Source organism: Molothrus aeneus, chromosome 2, assembly GCF_037042795.1.
Source record: "Molothrus aeneus isolate 106 chromosome 2, BPBGC_Maene_1.0, whole genome shotgun sequence".
In the NCBI taxonomy this organism is placed as follows: Eukaryota; Metazoa; Chordata; class Aves; order Passeriformes; family Icteridae; genus Molothrus; species Molothrus aeneus.
This window is the reverse complement of record NC_089647.1, coordinates 49571695-49588993: the sequence shown is the minus strand read 5'-3', so window position 1 is coordinate 49588993 and position 17299 is coordinate 49571695. Positions and strand designations below refer to the sequence as shown.

Here is a 17299-nt window from a genome sequence, read left to right as displayed (position 1 = left end):
CCTTTCAAAAATGAGCTTTTTTAATACTTATTGTTCAGAGAAAGTAAGGATCAATATAGTAAATTCAGTAAAGCTGGGGCTGTCACAACACATTGTAATTTAGTCATGAGACCCTGGAAATAATTAGAATGTGGGAAAAGAAACTGGCTAAGAAGGAGCCATCCATTACTTTCAAAAGAAAAGAAAAGCCCATAGCACTGATAAAAACTACCATGGGAGCTATTTTGTTTAAATATTTTGAATAAAGGTTTCAGGTAAAAACATTGTGGCTAAATTTGCTGATGACAAAATTGCAAGGTACAACTGATGGTCACAGAAGCACGATTGTAAGAAGGCATTATGGCAGAACTGCAAATTACATTTAATAGTGAAAAGCTTTGTATCTAGTGAACATCACAGAGCTTCCCATTATAACTGGAATTCATCTTTGGTAAATGACTGAAAAGAAGGATTTGTATACATCTATTAGTGGGTAATTATTTAGCTGTCAATACAATAATCTCACAGAAAAGGCAAATGTAGCTCCAAACTTTTTTGAATATTTTGCAACAGCTAAGCATTAACAGCATTAGAGGAGGCTCTGGAAGGATTCATTATGGAATACAGGTACGCCTTCATATTTGAGAAATGTGGAAGTGCCACTATGGAGGTACTTAGCAATCTGCTGTTGCAGAACAGAATTTGGCTGACATAGTCTGGCCAAGCTAATACTGAGAAGTTATACAACAGTTATCACAAGCTGTAGATGAAAATTAAAAAAAAAAAAAAAAGAAAAAAAAGGATTGCAGGGTTGGCAGGAGAAAACCAGTGCAAACTCACCAAGAATAAATTTTAATTTGGCAAGTGACAGTCATCAATATATAATTATGGTTATGGAGAAGCTTTCCAATCAGCATAGCAAGTTAAAAAAAAAAAAAAACAGGACTAATCTTGAGATGTTATAAATAGGACTGTACTTAATTAATGCTTGCAAGTCAGCAGGTGACTTTCAAACCTTTGTTCCCAAATGAAAATAAAATGATGGGAGGCCTGAGTCATTTGATGCTAAAAATGGAAGCAAAATTATATTTGTGGACATAAAATTTCAGTATGACACACTATAAAGTACATAACACTAATTGAAAGGATTTAGGGCAAAAATATCAAAGGAAGTTATTCTAAATTCAGGCAATTGTATGGATACCTGAATTACATAAAAATCAGATTTTTATCTTTACTTTTTTTGCTGTGTGTATCTTCAATACCTAATACAAATATGCTACACTAAGCCAATTCAGCTCAGTCTGATTTATCATTATGAATAACAATATCTAGAAACTACTAAGTGGAGTGCATTAACTCTTATTTTTAAAACATCAAACAAGCTAAATAAATAAGGGTTTAAAAGGTTCAATTTACATTTTGTGCCTTAACAAAAAATAAATTAAGAACTGATAAGACTTCTTAACTACTTTTCAGGTAAGAATCCTAGCAAATTAGGATGTGTGAAATCCACACAAATATGTGTGAAAAGATGTCTTATAAGACCTTCTTGATCAGCATTATTATTATTATTACTAGTATTACTTTAGGTGAACGGTAAACTTCTTAGCATAGGTCACAAAACCCAACCAGTTTTAGTTATAAAACTGGATATGCTTAAGTTCTGTTCCATATTTTTTACACCATGTCTTAGCACTTCTGTTGCCTTCTGAATGCAGAAATAAGTACTGATTCATAAAGTGATTTAGAAAAATCTTAAACCAGAAACACCTATTATTTTATAAAAATCCTAAATACTTAAAGCAACTTAGCAAAATGGTAAACATGAACAGAAGCAAAGCCACAACTGATTCCATCTCTCCATGTTCTAACACTGTGACAGTAAGACACTAAATTTTCAGCAAACCTCATCAGTTTTCTGCAGCACAAGGCCATGTCAGTAGACAAAGCAGAATCATTACTAGATCTAGTGATCTTAACCCTGTCAGAAACAGGCAGTTGGAAGCCAGATGCCTCCTTCTTACTGTTTTTCATTCTAACTAATGAGTTCATCTACTACATTATGGGAAAAATATGGGCCTAAGTTAACTAAATGACATATTGTAGATCTGGTGACCTCATCCGTCACGCTCCTTCCCTAAAATATCTTGTTTGCTTGTGATTTATGAAGTGTATTGTAATTGTTTTAACCTACTGAGTTACCTAAATAGCTCTTGCGCTGCCTCCATATGGCTAAAAAATACAACCCACACTCCCCTTATTTATTAACCTAATAATGAGCTGTTTCATATGTAAGGTAAATACACACAGTTTTGTCATTATAAAAAAATGATGATACAAATCATACTTTTAATATTTACTTTTAAAAGATGGAAAAAATGAAGTGTATTTTCCTGTGATTTTCTTGTCTCTTTCACAGCGTTAAACCTTCCTACTAGATAAAAATGTGCTGACATTTTTCAAAAGTAAGATGAATGAAAATGATTTTTTTAGTTGCTTACAATATGGCTGAAAAAATATTAGGAAGCAATACTATCCCAAATAATTGTCAAATTTCTGCTGCAAACAATAGAGAAACATTTGGCAGTGGAAGGGTTTGGTCAATCGTGGTATAGGACTTGCTACCACCTTTTTCTGCATTTGCACTGAAAAAATTTATGAGTTGTTTTCTGCATAGCTATCTTAAAGCGCTGGTGATAACCTTAATAGTTGCCTTTTATAAACCCTTGGAAGTTTTCTACAAACTTCCAGAAACAGCACCCTACAAGCTGAAAATGCTTTCATTCCAAGAAGGCAGTGATAGTACAGCTGCCTCCGTAGGTGGAAGAGTCAACTAATCAATTCCTAAACTCAAGGCCATAAAGATAGAGTGGAAAAATTCTTCCTTGCAACATCATTCAACTTATTTTCATGTGTAAGAAGCAGCATGATTAAACTGAGATGAGAAACTAAATATGGGAACAGAATCAAAGAGTAATAAGGTACATTGAGAGAAGTAAGCAAGAATGAGCTTGCAATAGAAATGTCCCTGGAGGTTAAGGCACAACAGTAAGAATTCCACTAAAAGAAGCATTAAGTTTCCAAGCTGCTCTCTATCTGCTACTCAGGACCTTCTTTTCTCTTGGCATTTCTATTTCCCTGTGAAAGTTTTAAGTTTTTATCACAGTAAAAATTCCCTTTATAGTGACCTTGATCATGGCCCAACCATGTAGAATCTATATGGTCTAGAATTTTGGCAACTTGGCTGGTATTAATCTTCATGTAGCTATGCATTAATAGGCAAATTTGGTCATGTCCCACTAAAAGACTTCATGGAGTTCTGTTATTTCTGAGGCAAAGTAACATGAACCACACTCAGAGTAGAACCCATTTGCTGTTCTAAAATATTTTTAAACAAGTTGCTTTTAAATTTTATTATTAAAATGTGAGGGAAGAGCCTGGCTTAGGGATACAATTTTCCGTTCTTTCACTATCAGTCTTTTATCTACAAAAACATTTGATAAACTCAGCCTGAATTTAGCCTGCATCTGTATTTAGCCAACGTATTTATCCAAGTTTCTGAAATTCCTGCCAGACCAAACACTGTCCCTTTCCTTCCACAAGGACAGCAATGCAGCAGCGCAGATTCAGCTGTCTAACAGCATGCTGCAACATGTGCACACGAAGAGGTGGAAGCAGAGCTCATGCCATGGCAGCCTCTGGCTGGCAAGAGGAAAAGCCACAAGTAGGATACCTCAGGGCTCTGATATGTGCGCCTGAGGGCAGAAGGAAGCCAGCTGAAAATGAGGGGACTGAGGAAAGTCAGATAGGAAATACTCTGGGGTGGATTGGCAATTGGAAGGGCATAGATTTTAGTACAGGAAATTTAAGACAGAGGGATGGGAATTTTCCTTTTAGCCAGAGTGGATTTGTGAGGAGAAGGGATGTAGCTGTCAACCAGGAAAAGCAGAGAGGCACTGAAATGGGAGAGGAACAGAGCCAGAGAAACTTAGGGTGGGGAAATCAAGATTAGGAAGTGATTGAAGAGAACAGTTATCATCAGCCTCTGTTCACAGCTGGATGTGCATAAGTGCCCATCTTCTCTTTTTTGTTCTCTGGAAATTTCTTCTATGTGCTCAAATTCCTCATACGTCTCATTTGTTTCTTTCCCTGAAGTCATTAAAGCAGGCCATAGCTACCTTGACCACAGAAAGGACACTGAAAGAGCCATTTATGACAGACAAAACCTCTTGATCTGTTTAGGCAGTCTTTAATCAATGTCTTCTTCTTAACTACTCAAGGGTCTTTCACTCAGTTTTGATGGATAAGACATCAGTCTGATTGATTACCTGGCTGCCAAAAAAAATGTCTTAAACCAAAGCATTACCAAGATATTAACTAAAAGATATGAAGAAGGTACAATAAAAATAAGAAAACCCAAATGGAAATTAGGAACAATATGGTAATATGCTTTTTTCCCTAGGTGACTTTCCCTAGTTTTTTCAGTTTATATTTTTAGTAATTTATTTTTTATTTTGCAAACTCAAACCCAAAAAATTAAAAAATAAATTATTTTAGAGGTACTTATGATATCTGTATTTCTGATGTATGCTGAGAAAGATGGTGGTTTTGTAATTAGACATTTCTTACAAATGAAATTTTAAAAAAATCTCTCTGTAGGTTACAGCATCCAGCAACAAAAATTAACAGTGGAGCACAGAGAATGTTCCATCTAGACAAGGAAACATATTAAAACATTTTGGTTTAAGCACTACTTTTTAAAAAACTGAAAGTTTTTAAAAAAAACTTTTATAACATCTGTAATTTGTACAAACAAATGAAAATAAAATAATTCCTATTACAACTGCTTCATGCATACATAATCACTGATCAATTAATAATAAAACACGTGCAAACATCTCCTTAAGTAGCTGGTAAAGGGCAATAAATAATAGATTAATATGTATTCATTACTATATCTCATGATCTTCAAATGCATGTCTTTTCAGATGCAGTTGGAATAAGGAGCATATGTTTCATCAGAAGAGCAGTATGATTATTTTAAGCAGAAGGCAGAAATTCAATATAATCGGAATTTTATGAAAATCATGATTATCACCCATGCTCCTTATAGTATTCTCCTTTCTTGAAAATATATATACAACTATATTTTGAGTGGGATGGAGACATGAGTTTTGTCAAGACTTCCTGAGGCAAAGAATATTTTCACAGGCAGTGGAAATTTGTCCTTTAGTCCACTTTGTATACTTAGGCTGTTATCCTCATGCAAAATAGTTTGAAAATAGTCTGGAAATCTCTACGCTACTACATTAGAAATACAAACAGTGTAATTCCCAGAGTACTATATACCTAGGGGACCTGAAAAACTGGATACTTTACTTGTCTTCAAAGAGAAAACTGTTTCTGCAACATTTTAATATAGTTCATTCTGTCAAGAAAAATTAATCAATAGCTTCCAGTCCATCTGCACCACATATCTTTAAGAAATCTATTAATTTACAGTGCTTTGGGAAAAATACAGGCAGTGATAGCATGCAAGGGGAAAAGTCAATCAATTTTTGATAGAAGTTTCTGATAACCTATATACTGATTTGCTTCACACAATATATATATAAGCTAAGTTGCACTGTTGCCATACTTTCATTTCTGAAACACTCATGAATAATGAAAATGGAAACATCAATTTTGAACTGAAAATATCTACTCATTACTTCGTTAATTTTAACTGTGTTCTCAGTAATTTACAGGAGGCCAGCTGAAGTGTAAAAAGGAAAAAAAAAAAATTCATATTTTCTACTGTTGGAGATGTGGAAACACTGTTGAAACAAATAGTCCAATAAGCCTTCAAGGAAGGACTACTTCAATAGCAACCAGAAGTGGAAGAACTCATTTCAAGTGATCCTGACTCCTATAGCTAAATCTCCTTGAAATTGGTAGCTATAATTTGAAAAGGTTACTCAGCTTTACATGGTAAGGCTTATTAGCTGTTGTTAACAGAATACACCACACTCCTCTATTCCTTCTCTTATTCTGATGGAAAGGTGTTTCTCTCTCAAAATATGTACTGATTACCCTCTGCCTGGTAAGAGAAAAGGCTGCTCCTAATTTTTGTGTCTCTAGTTCCACATCTTCCAGACATAACACAGAACAAAATTGGTTCATACCAACGTTAGGAAAATATCCTTATCTAAGTGGAGAAATCAACAGAAAACAAACCAATATTTTCTAAGCTATTCCAATTGCTCCCATTTCAGAAACGAAAATTTTGGCATTTTGTGCTAAGCTCAAAAAGGTAGCTCTTGCTAACCAGTAAATGGACATTAATGGTCTTGACTAACACAGCTGTATGAACATATATGTAACTATAGATGTGGATGGGGATATTACTAAGACACATAATGTCATTATTGGATTCAGTGCCTGACGTCAAAGAATTTGATTCCAGCTTTTGTCATAAACCAGTGTTTGTGTCTGGAGTTCAGTTATGCTATGTCACAGGAGTCAGGATTGATCTGACCAAGACACATCAGCTGTAGTGAATGAAGAAAGATTGGCATTTCTAGTGACCAGGAGATCTCAAAGAAGGTCAGATGAACTGTACCCTAAATGTGCCCTAACCTCTCTTCAGCTATTTTTAAGGGAGATGAAGATGACTAGATGAAATATTGATTCACTACTAATATTTTCTAGAAGTAGAACTATGCATGACTGATGATTTTAAGACAAAACCCTGAAAATCCAGTACAGAGGTTTTGGACAATCATTTTTAATGTTATTCTCATCTTTACTAAATCTCTCTATTTAATTAAAATAATTAATTTTAAATTTAATTAATTCTTTGGTATTTTGAACAGGAACAAGCAAGTCTGCAGTATTTACTTCTGTAGGACTGTGTTTTTCAGACAACCTTCAGATTCAAGAGAAAAGTTCTAATCTGCCATTTCCCTTGAGACTCTGGTAATGAATTACTTCAAAGTGTAAAGTTATATGTGACCTAAATTGAAGAGAGAGAACTTTCTCTTAATTTTGCAAGACCTGCTTTGTCTGACTACACACTGACTAATTTAAAAGTACTGAAGACCCTTTAAAGTTATTTGAAACAAGGAGGAGAAACATAAGCACTTACAACAAACTTATGATGAAAGTAAATCTACGGATACAGATATATTTTCCTCTCCCTGTGGATCAGGTCACAAGGAAAAATAAATACAGAGGTATAGAATGTTAAAAAGAAATAAATATTTTTATTGTTAAATGGTAGTCATGGACACTACTGTAATGGTTTTTCCTTTCTTGGGTGTGACCTTTTTCCTTCAAACACCCTAAGATAACACCTAGCTTATGAGCAATATCTGAATAATAGTAAAAGAAACATTATTTTGCCTTCTACAAACATTTTAAGTAAGGGTAGAATATATTTCCCTGCAAAATATATTTTAAGGTCTTTTATTTCCATACTACCATTTATTTATATCCAGTAATATCAGTAAAGAAGGCAAAGTTTAATATTTTTTATGATGATAATGGAAGAGTTTCATATCAAATAAAATGATGTTAAAATTCTTATAACTCAAACTTGACAGCAGCTGTAGTTTCTCATGGGAAGCATTTGCTGATCACATACTGTAATGTACTTGAGACAAGTAGGGTCTCACACAGATTGAAGTAGATTTTAACTAAAGATATTGCCCCACACAATGGAAAAAATTAAAAAAGTAAGAATTTTACTAAGAACAAAATAATTATATTAAATACTGGTAATATACCTAATTCTATCTTACCCTTTCCCTGTAAGTTTCCTGGTCAGATAATTAGATTCTTCTAAAAATGGAGAAATGGTTTTCTTTTAAGGAGTTAATTCCTCTTCCTGAATTAAAGAGCTCTTTTCTTGTACAGTTCTAACAATTATGATACTACTTGCTTGATAAACAAAGAAAAAGTTCTTTATGTCCATCTAGTGTCATATGGAATGCATAAAATATGTCTTCACTTCCAGGTAACAACCAAATTTCTATTAATTTTCAATAAGTAGGACTTGGCTTTAATTATGTGTTGTTAATTTTAAAAGCTTCATTAAATCACTTTGTATTAAGTAAAAATAGCTTAAAATTTAAAATCATATTAAAAAATGAAATTTGCTGCCAAAGTCTGAAAGCAACTCAGGTCACTGAAAAAAACCCAATTGGCTTACCCACTGGAATGAAAGATTCTTTTGAAATGACAAATATGTTTTGACTTCTGGCCTTTACTGACAGCATTTGCAATTTTTTTTTTCCTTTAATTTTTATTGATGCTCAAAACTGAGGAACTGTGTTCAAAATATAAAAAGTGGAATTGTTTTTCCTCCAATGGGTAAAGCTGTAAAGAGTATGAGACTGAGACGTCAGACAGTTAAAACCCTTAAGGATCTGATGATATCAACAAATTAACCACAGATAACATTTCCTTTACTGAATTATTTATTTCGAAAGCCAAACCACTTTACTTTCTAACCTGCTCACACTTTTAATGTAGCTCTATTCAACTATTTCAAAACCAAAACTATTTTACTTGAACTCAAAGTAAAACAAATACAGTAGATAATAATATTAATATTAAGAAATAAAAAATATTTTCTTCTTTGTATGGCAGACAATAATATTAATCAAAATCACAAACCCTGGCTTACACACAGTTAAAAACTAAAGCAATTTATAATATTGCATACACAGAGCAAATTTATACATACATACACACATCAAAACTCAAGAAATGCCAGATTAACATAGTAATAGTCTAAGTTGATGTTATAAGTATTTTAACACAATACTCCAAGAACAGCATATGACAAGCATAAGTCACCTTATTACTGAAGTAGGATGCTAACTATTCTGTTCTTTATAAACTGTGTGCATTCTAAATAACAAGCCTTTTAAAAATCAGTCTTTTTACTCGGTGAGATCTTACAAAATTAGGACATTTTAATCAAATTAATTTTTTAAAAATTATTTTACATTCTGTGTTTACAACACATTGCATGCAAATAATTGTGGAAATGTACAAGTAAACTTGGCTAAAGTTAAATTCAGGTAACCCTCTCTTTTTCAAGAAATGACAAAAACACCCATGTTCCTACCTTAAAGAGTATCTATTAAAACATACAAACAAGCAAAACAAAACAAATCAGGCCCAAAACATATAATAGTTGCTTTGGTAGAAAAATTGGTTTCCTTCAAGAGAAACACAGCACAGCACATTAAGTAACAGGCATAAATAATTCACATACAGTATCAGAGGTTTACATACCATCAGGAAGGCAAGAAAAAAAGCGAGAAAGGAAGGCAAAAGAACAGGAAAAGATACAGGGAAAGGGAATACTACAAAACTACTTTATACTTCATTTGGTATGCAATTTTTTCAAAACAGGCCTGATTTTATTTTCTTGGGCCTAATATTGTAGCAGAATAACCACAAACCAAAAGCATTTAAATTTTCCTATATTCATTCCCTTCTCCTGACTGTTTTTTTGGCTTTTTTTAATTGTTTCATTTTATTTTATAATAATTAAAGATAATAAATTGTAGTGAAAGTGGGAGAGATATTTTTTAGAAAAATGTAGGCAGGAAGTTAAAGTTTTAAAGGTATCATCAGGTCTGATCTCCATGTAACCTGAGGCGTATACTTATTTATCAACAGTAACATCACATTTAGTTCTTGAAGTGCATTACATTAAATAAGAACACCCAAACAGGTTAGGAGATGATGTTAATATTACCTTTGTAAAATGAGTGGGCAAAGCTCTGCTCAGGAATTAACTTGGCAAGGAATCCATGGTTCAAACTTGGGTGAGGGATAGATGGTATGACCACAACTGTGGAGAAAATCATGGAATCAAATGTGAGCCAGCTAGTATTCATGTGTGGCCTGGTCCACTGTGGATCCATGACAGATATCCTATCTCATTGAAACATGCAAATATGGTATTACCAAAATAAGCAAAAAAAAAAAAAAGGCATTTCTAAAAGAAAAAAAAATCCAATTTCCATATCAAGAGATAGGAAACAGCATACCTATTATTTGGGCACTTCAAGAGCAACATTTATAGGGAAAAAAAGACACAGATAGATAGATAGATAGATATATACAAGCAAACAGGCAAGACAATAATGGATGAAAGTAGCAGTTTCTTAGTTCAGAACCATAACATTAAATCAGGAAGGCAAAAAGAATTATGATTTCTTTTAACTGACTATGTTTATGTAGTATTTTTCAAATGGGAAACCTACAAGCACATTGACTTCAGAAAATTACATAAACTTAGCAAATTAAAACAGCATGATGAATCACAAAATAATGACTAAATGTGAATATAACAAATTGGAAGAAAATTTCTATGAAGAATAAAAATTAGCAACTCCATAAATGAAGAAAGCAGTTATCGATCAATACAAGAACAAAAACATAAACAAAAATTTTTGTGTACAAATGCAGCTCTGTTTACAACTCTTTTAACACAGAAGGTACAGTTAAAATCAATCCAATCAGACCTGAAAAAAAATATTGGACTGAAGCAAAATATTGGAAACAGAGTGGGGTAAGGTTGGCATCCCTCAATTCTAACAGGTTCTGAGACCTAACAGACTCCCTCCTTTCGGGCTGAAGAACACATGCCAGTAAAACCACTACTAAAACAAATAACAAACAGTTCAGTCACAGAAGGCAATAGCAATATTTTCTTTTTATTCTATTGTTATCATAGGCTTTTAAATCCAGGTACTCCAAGAAAGTACTCAGTCCTCCACTAATACCCTTTCACAAACCTCCTCACTCAAACAAAGGGAGCTCATGAGGGCAAGCAGCTGTATTCTCTGTTTATTCATTTTGTGGTATAAACATATCTGTTCTTCCTAACACATAACAGATTCAGGAAGATTTTTGGTGAACTACCTTGTACTTTACAATTTTAACTCTAGCAGGAATCCTGTTTTTTTTTAATTATTTTCAAGTTAAAGAAAAATAAAAACATTAAAGAAAAATACAAGTGAAAATTAGTAATACCTTATAAGCAAGTACAGAGAATACCTGAAATATGCCAATGTATTTTAAAAGCCCAAATTTTTATACTGAAAGAAAGTAGTACGTAATTTGCTATTAGGATCTTAAGCTACTCACTAAAAAACTTTGTAGTAAAATAATTACTGTTCTAAAAAAAAAAAAACAACAAAACAAAATCACATAACACTTGAAGAAAACAAATTTACCTGTACTAGTTGGTGAATTTATTTCTTGTCTGATATTTCTACCTGCCTGGCTCCCAGACCTCGCAGTTTCTCGCTGTGGTTCCAGGATGTCGCGGTACTTGGAGACCATCAGGACAGAGATGAAGTAAACCACAGCCAAAGCTAGGAACTGAGCTTGCTTACTGTCATCCTGTGCAAGGGAAAAAGAAACACATCTAGAATATTGAATGTTTTCATGGATTTTTTTCTACAAAAACATCACAAGTCTTACTAGTTAATACCTTTCTGAAATGCTGCTTCTCCCAGCATAGCAGGAAATGGATAATGCAGAAGGCTGAGTGGGTACACGCAGAGCACATAATAAGTACCAAATTTTGGAGATAATTCGGCAACTACACAAATCTTGGGATCTGTGGAGTCAATGGACTTTTCAAAACAGAGGCCTGACTCTACTCTGAGAGTGCTTTAAAGGCTTCCTGGCAGCAAGGACAACTGTCTCCTGCTGCCCCAAGGACGAGATTGTGACAGCCCCTGACAGAAGGAGGTAAGGGGTACAATGGCTGATAGGGAAATATAAACTCTCTGATGATTCTCTAGCTGACGCTGGATGCGTAAGCAGGCATAACAGCTTCTGGTAACACATAAAAGCAGGGAGAATGTACCCCTGTTTGTCTTCCAGAAATAGCTTGTACATTCTGATTTCCCCTTCCACAGGAGATGTCAGCAGGAATCCTAGGTTTCCAGGACTGATTTAAGTGAAAGCCAGGACCGCGGACCCCTATAACTTTACTGTCTTCTTTTCTTCTCATCCCACATAATCGGCTGTTCAAGGGAAACTGCCATCTATGGCTTAGATATTATCCTGATTGAGATTAAATTGCTCTAATTCAACTAAATGTCTTTTATTATTATCATGTAAAACTTAACATGATAAAATTAAAACTTTAGTTTCTGTCTACTCCTCTGCTGGTTTCATCTTTTCTCAATGTACTTTCTATTACAGTTCCAGTGCTTGTTTTCCATGTTTTCTGGGTATTATTTAACTTGGCTGCATGTTTTTGCAAGTCTTAAAAATAATCAGAAATTCTCATATTAATTTCTTTCATAGAAGTTCCAGAGACATGCTTTCTTGTATTCTTTTCTCCATTAGTTAAGAAAAGAATAGGTGACAGAATATTGCCTCTTTGAAGACATGTTGGAGAATTTAAACATAACGATGTACTTGCAGGTATACAGTAATAATTCCTATTGCACTACATTCAAAAGCAAGTATATTATGGTGCAGCTTCGTGCTAAAATCCATTGCAGAAAAATCTGAAAAGCATTTTTATATATGTTTGCATACATAAATGTGTTCAGCAGAAGTGAGAATTGTGTTTACAAAATGATTTGCTGCATTTCTGTAACATATAGACTAAGTCTTCTTTCTACCCTGGTTAGACCAATAGTTGACACCTTTAGTAATACAATTTTAATCAACATATGTTGTAACTAATTTATCTTGGCTGTGTTTATTTGGCTAGTATAAGATTAAGGCTGAGTGTTAAACACAGTTAACTACTAATCTCAAATACCTTAACCAACATAATTTTTAAGTGCAGAAGGTGGCCGGTAGTTACAATGTCAAAAGCAGAGTTTGCAGATAGTATAGGAAGTGCCACACATGAAGAATATTTTTAATTCGGGTACAATCAAAATCTTTTTCAAAACATAAGTGATGATTTTGCAGAAGAAAGAATTACAGAACACATTACTCACCACATCACGGAAAACAACTGCTCGTAGACGATTAATATCAACATCCTGAAGAAGCCTATCAGGGTCTTTTATGGGAGAAAGATTTCCAGGGACATTTTCAAGGGGAGTCTAAAAATAAAAAGTAGTGAGATTTTTTGGTCCCCTCAAAATATCAAAGCATTTCTGTTAGAATCTTAATTTGACATAATTTTTTAGCTATTACATCAATCTTAGATGATATTCCACATAATACTCAGATAAGGGCTCTAGAAATAATGTGATGCTTTGAATTATTGTCTTATTGTCTTAATTTAAATTCTTACATATTTCCAGTAGCTTGGAACAACTGTATCTCTAGACAGAGTTAAGATAATAATTTTCACACAGAAGTTTGTTTCAGATTACAGTTGAGTCATAAAAGAATAAAAAATTATTTCTAATATGCCTGTTATGTTTGAAAATGCTGAACAGAAATAAAAAAATGTTAATTTTACTGAGACTTATTACAGGTTATTGATAATAAAACTGCTAATATTTAAAAAAGATAGAATAGCATGCTTCCTTTAAAAATTAAAATGTATTAAATTGAGTCCTGAATACCTGAAAGTCTCCTTAAAGGGATTTTCCTTGCATTGAAAGTGACAACATTGATAAAGGTAATGTCTTTGTGAAATTTTATGAAATGAAATTGTGAAAGGAGCTAACTTTGTAAAGGCTACTTGAAAAAGTTTTAGAGAAGAAAAAAACCCCTGATTTAGTAATGAAAATATAATAGCAAGAAAGAAGGGATCCTTTACATCATGCAATGTCTTGTATTTTAGTCATGGGCTCTACCAAATTATTTCAGATTTTAATTTCTGTATCCCAAAAGTCTTAAAGCTGTCAACAAGTTAAAAAAAAATGAAGGATGAAAAAGCGAAGTGGTAACTGAATATACAATAAAATTCACTTCTAAAAGCAGATAGTATACTGATGCCTAATATGCATTCAAAGGTCTGTTGAAGTTATTGGAACTCAGATATTTCACCAACAGAGATGCAATTGCAGGATTTCATCAAAAGTGGAGAGTACCCTGATGGAATAGAAAAAATCTATGCAGGTATATATGACAGAGGTGAGTAAGGGAACTTGCTCTTTTCAAGTAGGCCAAGCAAAAGTGTAGAAGCTGGTTAGAATTGCTACAGTCATACTCCTGCATCAAGGTTTGCATCTTTCAAATAAGCCTCCTCACACACATTTACCATAAACCAGCTAACAGGAAAAACCTAAGCTTTTACCAAATATTTGAGAAGGCAGTTACAATTATTTTCTGATCCTAAAAAAACCCCAGTGTTTCAGGCTTGTCATCATTGCTGTTTGTTACTTAATGATCAGTTACCTTGGTTGCTGCTGATGCTGTTACACCCTGAAGAGCATCTTGCGTTTTACCGCCAATTAATGATGTCTTGTTTACTCTCTCTCTTTGCCTTTGCCGGCATTCTAAGCAGTTCCTCACAGCCACACAACAAACTAAAAGAAGAAAGGAAAATGCAACAAATTAGAATACTTTTTCAATTTTATATTTAGAACACCAATTAGCACTCATTACTAGCAGGCAGTAATTTAAAATTTGATTAAAAAATTCAGAATAACTCACAAATTTGATACCAGGAACAGTAAAATTATCAGTATCACAATAAGTAGTATGTATAACAGTAAACAATGAAGACAAATGCCCTGCTGTTGCAAAATATATTGAGATCTACAGAGTCTGCACAAGTATCCCAACTCTTTTTATTTTACATAGCCCATAGAGCCCTACAAATCCATGGAGACTTTCAAAAGAAAAACTGCAATATGGAGGCAGCAAAGCAGCTTTGAGGAAAAAAGAATCTGTTTACTGACTTAAATTTAATATTTTTACTCTCCCTGAATATATGGAACTTGAAATACATAAGGAAGAATATTTTCAAACATGTCTTTCTTATGACTAAATTGAATTGGCCTTAAAAACATATCAGGTCAATAAATAACAAATGGGATTTTTACTTTATCACATCAAGCTCTTCCTACAAGGTCCTTTGCTGCACATGTCACTATTTGATCCATCGCAACTCATTGATCTGTAAGTAACTATTTAATACATCCTGTCTGTTGACTTACCAAGCCTTAGGCACTGTCGCATTAGACCTCCAGAAGACATGTTTTTTTCAGCTTCAATCTCACTAAAATTTAGAGAACTGGCAAATACCAGTACATCAACCATTGCCATCAGACGGCTGAGAAACGTTACTGCTGTCTCTGCAGACATTCCTTGTGTCACTTCAATATTTTCCAATTCAGTCTTTAAAAGGAGATAATTGAATTAAACAGTTTGAACACAACTAAATATAAAGACAGCACATACACATAGAAATATAAATTGTTATGCTTAATGGCAGGTAGATTGAAAAGTTATTTTAAAATTTCCTACTGATACTATTAATATAAGCTGTGAGTGAAATTCAAAGTAAGGCAGCATGAAGAGTGAGAAAATTATTTACGTTTACATGCTGTAGTAGATGAGAAAAAGTCTAATATAATTGAGAAGGTTATTAGCAATTAGATAAAGACAAAGTAAGGGCAGATAATAAAATAATGCATGGTGTAAAAGGGTGCAACATATTCTTACTTTCTTCCATAGGCTACACAAACAGTAACAGATTAAAGGAATTACTCTGTGTATAGCTTTTACTTTTTTATTTTCTTTCATATAAACAAATATGAGGAGTGGAGTGGGAAAAAACATACAGTTTTGCACTCTGCCTCCATGAATTGATTTTCCCTGCAACATTTACAGCATATAGAATCCTGACAGAGTCCAATTCTTCAATTTATATTTGCTACCTCACAACAACAACAGAGGGAAAGTAAAAAGGGACAAGTGACATGGCGTGCAGCTCACATGTCCCAGAAAGTTGCTGTTTCTTTCCTAATGTTGGACTCTCCTTAGTGGGAATCAGCAGAAAAATTCTGAATGAGTTCAATATTTCTGAAAACCAAATTTTTTTTTCTTCAAAAAAGACACTTAGATGTCCAGAGTCATGTTTCCAAATGCCTTCAGGTATTTAACAGTGCAGATAAGTGAGGAAACAGTCAGATTAATCCAAAACAAAAAATATCTGTTTAAACACTTTTGCCCCTGGAGATAGGCAAATTGAAAACAGGAATGTGTGATACTTGTTTGCATCCAGAATTATATGCCTAAATACTATTTTAAAATTTGTTTAAAGGTGGTTGATTCTTACTGATTGTCAACAAGCTTTCCAGTTGCAAGACTTTCTGAGCACACAGTTTAGTCCTTTAAAAAGTACGTTTATTGTGCTTCTCTAATTTTATTAATTTGCTTAGAAACATTTATTTAAAAAAAATTATATATTTGGTGCTCTTAAGGTAATTTTCTTCTAAAGGAAATAAAAAATCCAAAAAGCAAAAAAAATGTTTATTTCCATATTCCTAAAATGTTATTAGCTGCATTCATGCTTTACTTTGAAGAATATTTTTACATCCAAAATTATAAGAGTGAAAAGTGTGCCAAACAGCATTAAGGAAACAATTGTTTTGAAAGATGAAAGATACAAAGTGGCATGTGTCACCGTAATGATAGATAGCCCTTCATTTAATTTCTCTTAAGGATGTAGCATGTTGGTCACATGAGTGATTTGGGAAGGGCTGTCATCTGTCTGAACTGCCCAAAAATATTAGAAAAATAGTAAAATGACAACTCTCAGAAGAAAGATTTTCACCCTATCTCCTATCTTTGGCCAGGGCTCCCCTGTTTAGTTTGTGCTGTGTACCTCCTACCTTTTGGAAAAATAGGTTGCTGGGATTTTTATAACAGACTGGAAGATGATTTTTTGAAAGCACTCACCCAAAGAAAATATCTTTGCAAAAATCTAAAGCCATAACAGTCTGCTAGAAAAACTCATATGTGGTTATGGAAGTTTGAACTTTGAACTCATGCTTGAAATAACATCAGGCTCACTTGCAGCCAGTTGACTGCCTGATGTTGATTTTTATCAAGTTTCAACTGTATTGTGCCAATCATGGTCTTAAACCTCTCAGAATATCTATTGCTTTTTTATTTTTCCAAGCTATGTAGTAAATTCACTTAATATAAGACTTCAGTGCATTTTAGCAAGATTATAGCAAACTTTGAATTAAAAAGAATGTTTTGGTTTTGTTTTTAGAAATCTCCCTAAAATTCTGCTACATGGAAGAAAAAAAAAGACTGACAGTTTTTTTTACACCAAACTTACCATCATTTCTACCTGTTAAATACAGCACATTGGTATTGTATACTGTCTAAAATATATTTCATTATTGATCAAGCTGCCTTCTAG

At 33.4% G+C, this 17299-nt stretch overlaps 1 protein-coding gene across 5 annotated transcripts in view; it reads right to left on the bottom strand.

Annotated features, from left to right (window-relative positions):
• Nucleotides 1-17299, bottom strand: part of NBEA (neurobeachin) — a 458842-nt gene that overhangs the window by 286148 nt on the left and 155395 nt on the right. For 4 of the 5 annotated variants that reach the window (XM_066544903.1, XM_066544904.1, XM_066544902.1 and 1 more), the window contains exons 26-30: nucleotides 15081-15261; nucleotides 14317-14447; nucleotides 12960-13067; nucleotides 11223-11391; nucleotides 9737-9832 (exon numbers count right to left, since the gene is read on the bottom strand). In XM_066544903.1, the coding sequence (XP_066401000.1) occupies nucleotides 9737-9832; nucleotides 11223-11391; nucleotides 12960-13067; nucleotides 14317-14447; nucleotides 15081-15261 (685 nt within the window). The remainder of the gene's footprint in view (nucleotides 1-9736; nucleotides 9833-11222; nucleotides 11392-12959; nucleotides 13068-14316; nucleotides 14448-15080; nucleotides 15262-17299) is intronic. The other variant, XM_066544905.1, reaches the window with a different exon arrangement.